Here is a 12,804-nt window from a genome sequence, read left to right as displayed (position 1 = left end):
TGGAGACTTCAGATGCTTCAGAGCAGCACTGCAGAAAAAGCCTCCAGTGACAAAACACGTTAGAATACACTACCGGTGCGAACTCAAACGGCAGTCCTTATATTTTTATACACCTTACTTCATGGTATTTCAGTACGCTTTCGCGGCCATAAAAGAACAATTGATGGAAAAATCATCTGGTATGGCTATTCGAGACCCCAGCTGCCAACCTTTTTGTTACAGGAGAAGCCAATTTCTCCTTAATAAGTAAGATGATAAATTTTAGGACTACTTTGAGTTCTCAGTTAAAAATGTCTTCCTCAAAGGAAAAGACTGCTAATTCATCTACTCTGATAAAATCCAAKAGATGCCAAAAGGTGCAGAAGCTATTTCTGCAGATATATTCATAAGTAAGAAATATGCTTAAAAGGATGCTGTAATACTTAAGCCTTACTCTAATTAGACCMAAATGATTTCTTGATTAAAATCAAGAAAAAAATCAATACATATTTTATTGGTGAAGATTGGATTGTTAAGTAGTCGTATTTGGGGTTCATAATACCACAGATTTAGTTCAGAATTTGTATAACGGTTGGTTACGCACAATACAAATTTAAATCAAAAAATGTCTTAGAAACATTTATGACACAAAACACAATATTTTTCTTCTTAAAAAGGGTTTGTGACTTTTCTCCCTTGTAAAATTGGTTCTGTGGAAAGGGACAGGGGAAATATCAGTAAGTTATAAATTACAGAAATTTAATCTATAGTTTTTATAGCAACCTCCTCTATCGTCAGAACAAATAAAAGCTGTACTTCYCATGATAATGTCAAGGAATTTACAGTATTCAAGATTTCATCTCAATACAATTAAAACCAATCTCAGATCTAACAATCATAAACTCTGTTTGATACTTCCTATTACCTAAACATGGGGTATAAGACAAAGAGGAGACTTTTCTAGAGTGGGGCTATCTTCCTTGATGCTGTAYGGATAGTTAATAATTCAGTAGTTGTCAAGTAAAGCTCCATCTTTATAGCAATGTATGTTCAGCCTAAGAAGGCAACTGTGCATTTGCGTACTCAGAAGCCAATTACCATGCTGCAAATACAGCTTCTGTGAAGCAACATGGCAGTGGGGGAACAGACTTTAAAACATTTTCCATCAAATAGAAGTCAACGCTCTGAGTTCAGAAATACTTTGAATTTTCTGCTGAATGATCAGTTAAACACAGCTCTACACCTAGTTTCTGGGACATGAATGTGAATATCCATCTTCACATTTTATCTGGACATAGATCATTGTAAAACATTTTCTTGGACTCGTTCTACTTACTCTTCTTAATTCCCATAAAGTGCACAGAAATAGTAGTAGTAATGCTAAAAAAAATCCCCTTTTGCTATTTAGAAATAAGGACAAGTTGCCATATTCTTAATAATCTCTATAGCACTTGTTATGGTCATGAAATCAGAACCATCCAACCATTAAGAAACTCTAAAATCACATGAAGTAAGGCCTTACTTCCAAAGGATGAGCGCCTGGACCTCCAATAGCTAATTCTTGAACTGTGTTACTACTCAAATCTGTTCTTTTTTGTGTYTAATCATTACTTATGAACAGCTGCTTAGAGATATGGTGGCACTACCTAGGGTCAAATGCTAATAATTTTCAGATGACAGTGTACTAAGAGTGAATATGAATGACGCTACAACTGTGTCATAGGCTGAGTGTAAAGATCTACGTGTGGATAAGATACCTGATCAAATTTCAACTGCGAGTAAAATGGAACTTTTGGTGGGAGGTAGAAAAATAAACTTTACTGACATTTCTGCCACAATGTTATCTTCAGAAATAGGAATAAATTCCRAAGCCCATCAAGAGTTTCCAATCTGAATTCTTTAGAGCTAATTTTCCCATACAGAACTTGCACGTAGCAAGTGCTGTTTACTGTTACACCTAGTTATTTGCTCCTGTGAGTAAAAACTTGACCAAGAAGATGCCACTTTTTTTAGCCCTTCTCATACCCCTGCCCCAATGTAATTAATACGTAACCATGAAACATCCTTGCTCAGCAACCAGGGCTCTGACAGCAATATCTGTACCAYCTACGCTCAATTTAAAATTTCATGAGTTAAAGGAATTCTCGAGCTCTAAAAGGAGCTTACACCAAAAATACAACTTCACTAAGTTTTTAAAGGTTACTACAGTGTTTGGACAGTTATTCCAAATTTTCAGTTTTTCAGAAATATCTTAGCACAAGGTATAATATCTCTTGTTTTCCTAAATATTTATAATACARAAACAACAATTTTCAAGTATATATTAATATAAGGCGTCAATAGGGGTTTAGCTTTTGCTTTTTTAATTGCATCATAGGCTTTAGTTTGAACTAATGAGAAAAAAGGAACATACTATAGAATCATCACACACATGAATGCTGGCACATCGCCAACAACTTGTGCAGGATACACGTGGTTCACTTCTTCAAACTTGTACAACTGTTTCAGTTAAACCTCCTGAGATACACACCTTATATTTAAAACACCTGTTCTGAAGGTCTTTTAGAAATTCAGTTAGAATGACTGGAAACGGAAGGAAACTAATCTGATAAAGAAATTTTACGTATGTTGTTTCTATTCCAGTGCATTTGTGAACAGAATAAATATGTAAAAAGCCCACTCTGTCAAATTCAGCTAAAACCAGTAACTTTCAGTACTACTTTAGTCATGAAACACAACTTATTAAAATTATTGTAGTATATGTTTTCTAAAAATAATCACCCATCTGCCCCATTTTTTTCCCTTTAAGACATACAAATACCCTAAACACTCTTTTCTTAAGATTTCTGATGTACAATCAAGATTGATGACATGTTTTTGAGCTAACACCTTTCTTTCTATGAAAGCCATGAAAAAAATGAACAGAACTTTGGCACAAATCAAAGTGCCATGAAGTGTAATTTAACCTTTATTTTTCTCATGTAGCCATTGTCAGAAAATCAAACATTTAAAAATCTTTGCTAACAAATGAAAAATTCCTGGACTGATACAAAGACAAGTTTCAGAATAATTTTTACATATGAAATTATGCTATTTTTAGCAAGTATGTGTAACAATTGTTCAAATCTTTTGTCTAACCAAACACTAACAAAAGCCTGTTGTAATAAACAATGACCAAGGCAGAGAAAAAGCATTTGTAAGTGCTTAATGCTACMGATTATAATAGGTATACGAAGAGAAATTATCACATAATGCCCAGCACTAAGTCAGGACTTCCTACAGGTTTCTATATTTGGAAATATATACAGAGAATAAGCTTAACAGTCAGGTCACCTGACTTTCCGACAAAACTTTCACAAAAAAGCCTGATATCATCTGGCACCGCTTTCTCAGAATAAGGTTGCCTGATGCTCTCTGCAGAATTAAGTAGAATTTAGTTCAAATGCTTCACTTCAACAAATAGATTTTAAAAGGTTGAAATGACACATTTGAAATAAGAAGTCAAAAAATATGCCGYTACATGCCTGGAATTCTGAAAAGCTATGGAGGGTTTTCTCAGGCAAAATGCTGAGTTGTGACTAGCTTGGATATATCTCTGAGAAATGTTTAGCCTAGATCTGTATGCAAGGTGCAAGATCCAGCAGCTCTGATAGCCACCACTGCATCCAGATGCATACTTCAGACTTCCCAAACTCATGTCTGTGAGGTTCAAGAAATAAGCTACGTTCACCAAATTTTTATGTAACTGTAATTCTCAATATACAGTCTGCATATTGAGGTATCTTGAACAAAGATTTTGTAGCTAAACTAAGAAAATTACCCACCTAACTAATAATTTAGTTCCAAAGGTTCCTTTTACTGCACAGTATAGCTTCGCAGTAGCAGCTACATAAAAACTGGCTGACTTGAAGCTATTCTTTGAACTYCCAGCTGCTGTCTCTCAGCTGGCTGGTAGTTACTGAGCACATGAATGCTTTCAGTTTGTTTTGATGTGCAGTCATGCAATTTGTCTTAAACCACCAGTTTTAACAAAGTGGACAGTAAAGAACTGTTGTTCGAGTTCAGACACAAACAGGGACATACTTGAAAACATTTTGTTTCTTTCATGGGATAAAGACATTCTATAAACTTATGCATTTGCCCCAATTTAGCTCAAATGTAAGCATGCTGTGTGGTATTATTAAACTCAGTATCAGAATACATAGAAAAATGGCTGATTTCCTGATTGCTTCAAATTTGCTGCCTTCCTTCCAGGGCTTTCAAAATACAAATTCATCATGAATGAGGTATCAAATTCTAAAACTAATGATCTAAAAATTTAGTAAATATGAATGATGCTTTCTACCTCAAATAGTATCATTATGTTCTTCAAGGTCTTCTTCCATCATTTCTACTGTCTTAATCCTTTTTTTTTTCCCCAGGTGTTATTTACTTTATTCTGGCTTTATTTGGTTAATGAAAAAGCAGAAACAGCTGCCAGGTAGAACATTACATCTGAGTGTTATTTTATTTTGTGTTTTTGGCTTACTTCTTACTCCCCAAGGTACACCTGAACAGATCTTGAATCTTACTGGAAGCTGTGGCAGAGGCCTGCCACATAAAAGACATGGAAAAACTGAAAAAAAGTAACTACTATCTGATTGCACTTGAGAATGCTGTATCCATAGTTTTGGATCACTTGATTAACAATAGAAATGGAATGAACGCATCTTGGAATCTGCCTCAAATACTAAATAAAGAACTTATAATAAATACAGTAGAAAATCTGTCTCTTACTTGGTTATGAATATTAGATGTTTATTGCTTTTGATTCACTTTAGTAACACAGCGAGCAAAAAATTCTATGGAATTTTTCATTTTTAGGAAAAAATATATAAATAAAATACATAGGAAATGCTATATAGCATCATCAGTGAAGATGAACATACCTTCATCTTCCCAGCAACTGTTTGTACTYCCATCTCTTTCACTGTTTTCTGGTAATACTGCATGGTCTGTTGGCAAGTCATCTTCTGGCACGCTAGCATCACAGTCTGCTGCATCAGTTACACTTTCTTCTTCCACTATATGCAATTTATCTTCATCATCTGAATCTGAGTTGGCTTCTACCACATTATTGTAATTGGTAACTGTGGAGAGACAAAAAGCAAAATGTAGATCAATATACTCTTTATTTACAGTTGGGAGGTTCAAACTTTTCAGTGCTGTGGCCAGATGCTCTATCTGAGGCATCTCTGGAGCCACATTTGGGCATGGCAGTGGCTTATGAGCAACTTGGACATATAGTGGCACACTAGGAGACATGGTGGCACACCAGAAGACATCTGACAGCTGYTGGGCTTCCAGCACTGCTAGGAACCACCATTCCTCTCACATCTCCATGGCCAGCATAAGGCTGCACAAGACAAGACAGTGGACAACTCTTTAGTTGTCCCAGAAGACATTCTGGGCCACGTTTAGGCATCTGGCTTCCATTTGGATCATTCCAACTTGGGTAACAGCATTACAGTATGACGCCTTTAAGAATATTATGGTCTGCCCAACAGACTATGAAATACATGATATTGATAACCCACAATTACGTATATTTGGACCGAAGTGTATAATGAGCATCAGCTATAGCTGCATAGCCAGCAGTGCGGTGCAGYAGAGCCAAAGCTGCAGAATGAAACAACTGGTACCGAAGAGCAAGTAATCCCACACTGAACACGCAGCACAGACCGCTAGCTCGCTCAGTCTGGTCTGGACCCACATCGAGCATGCATTAGCAGTTAAGTGTGTTAGCTGTGCTCCTGCAGCTTGCTTCTCCTTTGGCTTTGTCTCAAACGACCTCCACAGCTGTGCTCCAGGTATGCGAACCAARGAGCAGAAAACAGGCAAAGAAGCAGAGTTGAATCACAAATGCTAAAATGCTCCTGATCCAAGCTAAAATGCTCATGTAGATACACCCAGAGATCCCACTACAGACTCAACAGAGTTAATATGAAATGAGAAATCTCACAGTTGACTTAGAAAGAAAATCTGGCATAACATTTTCCCCATCTACCATGAAACCGTAATAACTATACTTTTTCAGCATCAAGGACATATTGTAAGTCTGTGGATAAAGGATTACATAATGCTATATATATTTCTGTCACACAGGAGCAGATTATTATTAAAACAGTCTTAATTTGTAAGCACAAAAGATCAATTATAACTGTTCCAATTTAAACTGTAAGCATTATATATTAAGAAAAAATTATCACAATCCATTGCAATGTCTTKTTACTCATACTGAAGTTACTTAAAAAAACTATTAAACATTTACGTAAGATATGTAAGTGTATTACTTATTTACGTCAAATTTGAACTTCTTATTGAAATCCTTCAAAATATAGCTTAAGATAATAAACTAAAAAGACTTGTCTTGGCTGCAGTATTCCTTCAGTGGTTATAAGTGGTTATAAGAATCGTATCTGTGACGCACATACCACATTACGGTATTTTCATAGTGTTACTGTTAGCACACCCAAAGATAGATTGATTCTTTCATGTAAAATCCTGCCTATTAAGGTAGATAAATAGGAAACTGTATTTCCGCTCTTCTGAAGTCAGCTTCTTCTTTTTTTTCTTTTTTTAAGTAGGTATTCGAATCATTTAAAAAATGCATTTAAGCTGGGAAAGTAACATTATGAATTGCCAAGCTACTATCTCATTTCCTCCCAATTCAAGAGAAAAATGTCCCATGTAAAATATGCATAAGCATGACAAAAGAGCCTTTTGAATTTAAAACSATCACTCCATGTTTCTGTATTTTATATACACTCACTGCTATTTGAAAAATGTAATATGCCCCCCCATTCGTAATACCAACCTTTTCTAAGGTAACAAATTTAGGAAGGTTGTACAAATATTAGTGTTTGGTCCATTTCAATCAAAAAATAATATTCACTTAATATTCTGCATCAAATTTTGAAGAGTAAAATAATTACTGTAAGGTCTGCTGTAACTTTGTGCAAATGGTAGCGTAAAGTCAGGATATGTAAGCATTCCCTCACCTGAACAGAAGTGACTTTTGAATTTATTTGTCTGAAAAGTTTTAACTTACATTTACAGTTTACACAAAATAGGAGGAAATGGAATAACTATTTTAGTCTGTTGTCTTAACCAAGTTTTACTGTGCTCTGATGTAGAGAAATACTAATGTAAAACACCACTGTACCTACTTCTGCCACGTGCAGAGGATCTCACTATGAGCAGGGGTCAAAATTCAACCAAAATATATAAATACACTTTTTTTTTWAAATACATTAAAAAAAGTTGTTTAAATAATTAACATTTTTATATTTAACCTACTTTCTATTTAGATTGGGTAATTAAGTGAAATCCCTGATATTAAAGTGTTTCATAAGGGAAATGAAAAAAAAAAATCAGAAAGTTTGTCTTGAAGACTCACAGTACAGAGAAAAACTAACTCTTCTTTTCTTTTACTTTCTGTTTAATTTTAAATATAATCCACTCACGGTAATGCTATTTACCTTGAAGCATTATCACTACACTCTTGAGCTGACTGAGTGCAAACTTAAAAACCTCATCCTAGATTATTTAAATAGCTTAACGAAGATTCATAAAAAGTCAGAAAGAAACAGGTTTGGGGATTTAACTTCTTTCCACTGAAAACCAATTGTTAACAGAGCAACAAAAGAAAAATCAGAAAGAAATTTAGCTTTTTTTTTTTTTTTTTTTTTTTTTTTTTTTTTTGAGTGAGCTTTGAGTGAGCTTTTTCTGGAAGAAATAAACTGAAAAACCTGCATTGCGAAGGGCTCAGCACATTTTGGATGATGAGGCAACAACAAACACAGGAGAAAGTCAAGCAGTTAAAACTAGAGGCACATTCATACGCCTGTATACTACTCTAACTAAACAATTATGTTGTTTTTCCTCTAAAGGATCCTTGCCTCATTTAGTGCAGCCACAGCTAATGTGCAGCAAACAGAGTTTTATGGAGTGAACAAATGAGTTCGTAGGCTCCTGTGCCATTTTTTTTAGATTACGAAGTTACTAAGCATTCCTTTCTATCCTCATCAGCCAGCAGTGTTCCTGAAGCCTCATCTGTAAGATGTTAGCCAAAATCAAATTCCTGAATATATGCTATATCCCTATATGGTGTTTGACTTGAATAGTTCTAAACATTTAATTAGTTTAAATGTAGCGAGGTGATGGTATTTCCATTTTACAGAGAACAAACTGGCTACTTAAAAAATTGAGGATTCTTCTGGCACTTTTGGCATTACCATGTCAGTATAAGGTGTTTAGGGCCTTACTTTTCAGAGGACTTTGCATTTTTATAGCATTTTATATATTCAAAGCACACTTGTGTTCATTCCAAATGCAGCTGCGTTCAGAGCTCAGGTATCTCAGATTGCATGCCATAGCAACTAGCAAAATATAGAGAGAAATAAGTGACCTTCCAGAATCATATAAAAACTCTGTGGAAAAGACAGAATAAAATTCAGTTTTTCAGTGGTGCTTTCAACATGCCTTAGAGCGTGGGCTTTTGATTCCTGCATTCCTCTGCTTAAATTACTACACTTTCCAGCAATTAAGGCAAGGGTTCTGGATGCAACAGCTTCATGTAATAAATATCACTGATTCATTCTCTGGGCAGCGTTCATCTTGTTAAAAACTGTGATCACATAATTAAAGATCTTATCATTATGTGTACTTGAAAGGGACAAATTCAATCTTAATTCTGCCATTTTCCTACTTTTTTTGAGTGTCCAACTTTCCAACTCAACTGTTTGATTTCAAAGAGTATTTTGAAATACCTTAATGGAAACAACAGTTAAAATTTATTATACTTTATAATTTATTATACCTTTAGCTAATTGAAATCCCACTACATGGTACCATACCGATGCCTGTGTGGTTGCAAAGTTCAGATTAGCGATGCAGATCCCTTCCTGTGGCAGTCTGAGACTAAGCGATGGTAGCAGCAGGTTGCTGCCTTTCACTTGCTTCAGACCCAATCTGGCAACATGTCCCCCAGCCTGGTGAGACATCAAAGGCATGCAAGAACGAGGGCATCCCGCGCTCACTTGCAGGACTCACCACATGACCTCTCTCAACTCTTGTCTCTTCTCCCATTCAATCCTATCACCAAATTTAGATCTCCCCTATCTGCACTCCATTTTGGATGCTTCCTCCTTTCATTCTCCATGTTGAATAGATACCACTAAGAGAAGAGGACAACAATCTCACTTGCCTCATTTTAATGCCTGGCACCCCAGCAGCTACTGGCAGCTAGGAGGGCTACAYTTTAGTTAGACCTTCTTTGGATGGAGATTGTAGTATGCGCAGTACAAAAGCAGTATTTACAGACTGCTTACAACCTCTGAAATAACTTTAATTGAATATCAGTGATGACTTCAGGACAATTCTAATTGGGCCAAAYGCTCCCTACAAAAAATAAAATACAGATCCTGGAAGAACGCCTTTCTCTGAACAGTTACCGCTTTTCAGTGAAACAACTACAAGTATTTAAGAACTTCAGCAGTGTATACCAGCTAATGACAATCAGAAATAGTAACTGCCTAAGCAAAATAAATCAGCCTGAATCTAAAAAAAAAAAAAAAAAAAAAAAAAAGGCACAAGCAGCAATCAGTGACTTTAACATGATACACTGATCTGYGGAAAGCAAAAAATGATGAAGAGGCTACATCACCCTCTGCCACCACAGCTACGGGGTGGTTATCAGCAGCAGGGAAGCAGCAGCAGACAACTGAAGGCAATCTTATCTTAAACCGTAAAGGCTACGTCTGACTCAGATCATGAACAGGGCTGTAACTTCTCAGAAAAGGTCACAGAAGAAGCACCTACTATGTAAATGGCCATACAAGCCTATTTCATTCACCTTATAGTATGTGCACCTTAACACAAAAAAATTTCATTGCTATTTTAACTAAACAAGTARTTTCATTATTAATTTCAGCTTTGCTTTCACAGATAAATGGAAAACAAGTCCCCATTTTCCACATGATATATTTTACACAGGGCACTGAAAACTAACTATGTATATAATAAAGATCAATTTTAATGTCATTACGATATATCTTCTGAAATAAATATGAAATAATAATTAAAAAGAATACATGAAAWATGTATCTTACGAGCTGCAATTACAATTTTTTTCTGTTAATCACTTTCTTGCTACAGTACCTGATACTTAAACAATAAGTACTTGTAGTTGCAGCTTTCATTGCTCTTAGAACAACTGCCAAACAGATGGCAGAAAATGGCTTTCACTTTTTCATTTTTTTACAGTCCTAAATGCAGAAAAGATGTAAGAGGTTGCATAATTCTAATAAAAAAAGAAGTAGGTTCAAATGGAATATTGATTAAAATGCTAAGTAGGGAAATGTATTATTTGTTGGTTGAACACAAAATACATTTGTTTAGTCARATTCAAAAATGATACTTCAAATGAAAAGAAATTTTAGTTCTCTGGTCTAACAGGACTGTTTCGGAAAAGTTTCTCAAACAGCTGGCAGCAGGTACCTGCTCGCCATTCCCCCATGCCAACTTGCCCTCAGGATCATTAGACAGCATGTACTAACGGCAGCCTCCTTTACCATCCCCARCGTGAAGAATGACCCAATCACACTCAAATTCTGCTAAGAATGCGCTYGTCCCAGCAAGGAGAAGAGGCAACAGCACGTGTCTGGCAACATTTGAGATCATTTAGCAATAGCATAGAACTGCACTAGAAAAGAGGAGGACAGACTTCAACAGAACTAAACCATAATCCTTACTTTGCTTTTTACTGGAATCTGGGAAAGTATAGAGAGAAGGAGCACTCTGAATCTGACTGTTATAATTTTTCTTAAACACTTACCAACAGTCACTGTTTTTTTATGTAGAATCTGATCAAATATTCTTACTAGCTGCCTYTTCTACGCCATTCCACACTTACTAATCTGAAATCTCATCTACTTCCATAGAAAAGGTAAGTTTTCTGGATTTTGAGAGTTAAAACACCCTGGAATTTTTAAAGAAGTTAAATACATGTAGCCAACACATTTGAGTTGTTTGGGCTCAGTATCCTAGCACTGAAAAGAATGGAGATTATTAACAAGCTAGAAGGGGTGTGCAAGATTMTGATCTTTTAGAAATACTTCTAAAAGCTTTTTCAAGTTCTAATAACACATTTTCAAAACTTATACAGAGATACTACCGCATCACTGTTTAGACGGGGACAATAATGGCCTAGAACTGCCCACAGTATGCCAGATGCATGTGCATCATGGATTGATACAGAAGCTGTTTTCTTCTCCATCCCTTCTAACAATGCAAATAAAACCCCAGGAAATTTCTTGATKACTATTGCTTATTATGTTGATAGTACTGTAGGCTTACTTTCTGTAACCCCCAAAGTCCTGTTTCTGAATGGTAACTAATTGCTAAGAACCATCACAGGACTTTGCTCCTCCTTCCACATACAGTACTCTGTTTGTATCTACCTTGAATGTTACCTGCTTGGTTATTTGGAAACATTGTCTTTATAAGCCAAACAAGTGCAAGCTTTGCTTGGTGAAAATATTCTCCCTTTCCCAAGCACACCACAGCTTCTATTAGGCAGCAGAGTGACTTGCTATAGCAGCAGGACAGGCAGGAGCATTGCAGGGAGGAGTGGAGGCAGCAGACATCATTACATTAGGCAGCTTGTTGAACTCAAGAGTAGATTTCAATGAGATCTAGCTATGTAGAAAGTGCGAAGAAACTGTATTATTCTGTTAATTACATCATTTAAGAACAAAAATCTACCAGAGATTAACTTCTGAAGTAATCCTTTCTAAATTTAATTTTAAAACTTACTTGTGATTTTCAGTGAAGTCATTTTGCTTTTTAAAACAGTTCATGCGCAATAACTTTGTGCAGAAGAAAACTGTATTTGTAGAGAAATACAGAACTATAAAGAAAAGGTTGAGTCAGCTCATACATATACACATATAAAACAAATATACGTATAGATACATATAAACTGAATGCATGAAAAGACTGTTTCTATTTGAAGTAAGTTTGAGGGCGGTTTTGTTTTTTGGGGCTTTTCTGGCAATGGTGTTGCCACAACAAAAACGTATTTCCAAATTTGCCATACATATCAGTAAAATAAGAAGATAAGCTAGAGGCTTGAACAAGATCCTAAAAAGCATACAGAAGCCAAAATCTAAGAAAGAGATTCTGAAGTTCCCTCTCACCACTTTCTCCTCGAACTGTCTTGGGAGTTTAGGAAACTGTAAGAATCTGGGTTTTCCACAAAGAATGTAGTTTTGCATCTAAAATCTGTTTCTGCAGGTACCCAGAAGCTCATCTCTTCTCATCTGAGCTTGACATCTAGTTCTCTATTTACATCTGAAGAACACAAATTAAATATCCTAACACCTAACACCCCCTGACACAGGCTCTGAACACACTTCAGAGCATGCATACTCACCAAGAGCACTGACTTCTTGCACGAAGTATAACAACCATGGCTGCTTTCATTTGAAAACACTTCCAAATRAAGAGCTGCCAGCCAGTTTCTGAATACTAACTCAGGGCTGAGCGCACTCTCCCAGGGAAAGGGGAACCGGCCTCAGCTCCTTTCTCTGTCTGAACAGCTCAGACTTGCATCTCCCGTGTGCGTTTATACAAATATATGAAAATTTGTAAAAATAAGTCTAAATATTGAGTTCATTCCTGATAATTTTGTTCAGCTAATAAAAATCTATTTCAAAATGAGGTTTTTACACTAGCTCACTGAATGCCAATCAATCCAGTCAAATGTAGCTTAACAAACATTTT

At 35.9% G+C, this 12,804-nt stretch overlaps 1 protein-coding gene across 1 annotated transcript in view; it reads right to left on the bottom strand.

The window, feature by feature from the left end:
- ZEB1 (zinc finger E-box binding homeobox 1) overlaps positions 1-12,804 on the bottom strand; it is a 39,034-nt gene that overhangs the window by 22,113 nt on the left and 4,117 nt on the right. Inside the window, exon 3 of the mRNA XM_085301415.1 lies at positions 4,908-5,108. Coding sequence (XP_085157541.1) covers positions 4,908-5,108 — 201 coding nt within the window. The remainder of the gene's footprint in view (positions 1-4,907; positions 5,109-12,804) is intronic.

Source organism: Rhea americana, unplaced genomic scaffold, assembly GCF_003343005.1.
Source record: "Rhea americana isolate MKP2758 unplaced genomic scaffold, rheAme1 scaffold_176, whole genome shotgun sequence".
Lineage (NCBI taxonomy): Eukaryota > Metazoa > Chordata > Aves > Rheiformes > Rheidae > Rhea > Rhea americana.
This window is presented reverse-complemented; position numbering and strand designations above follow the sequence as displayed.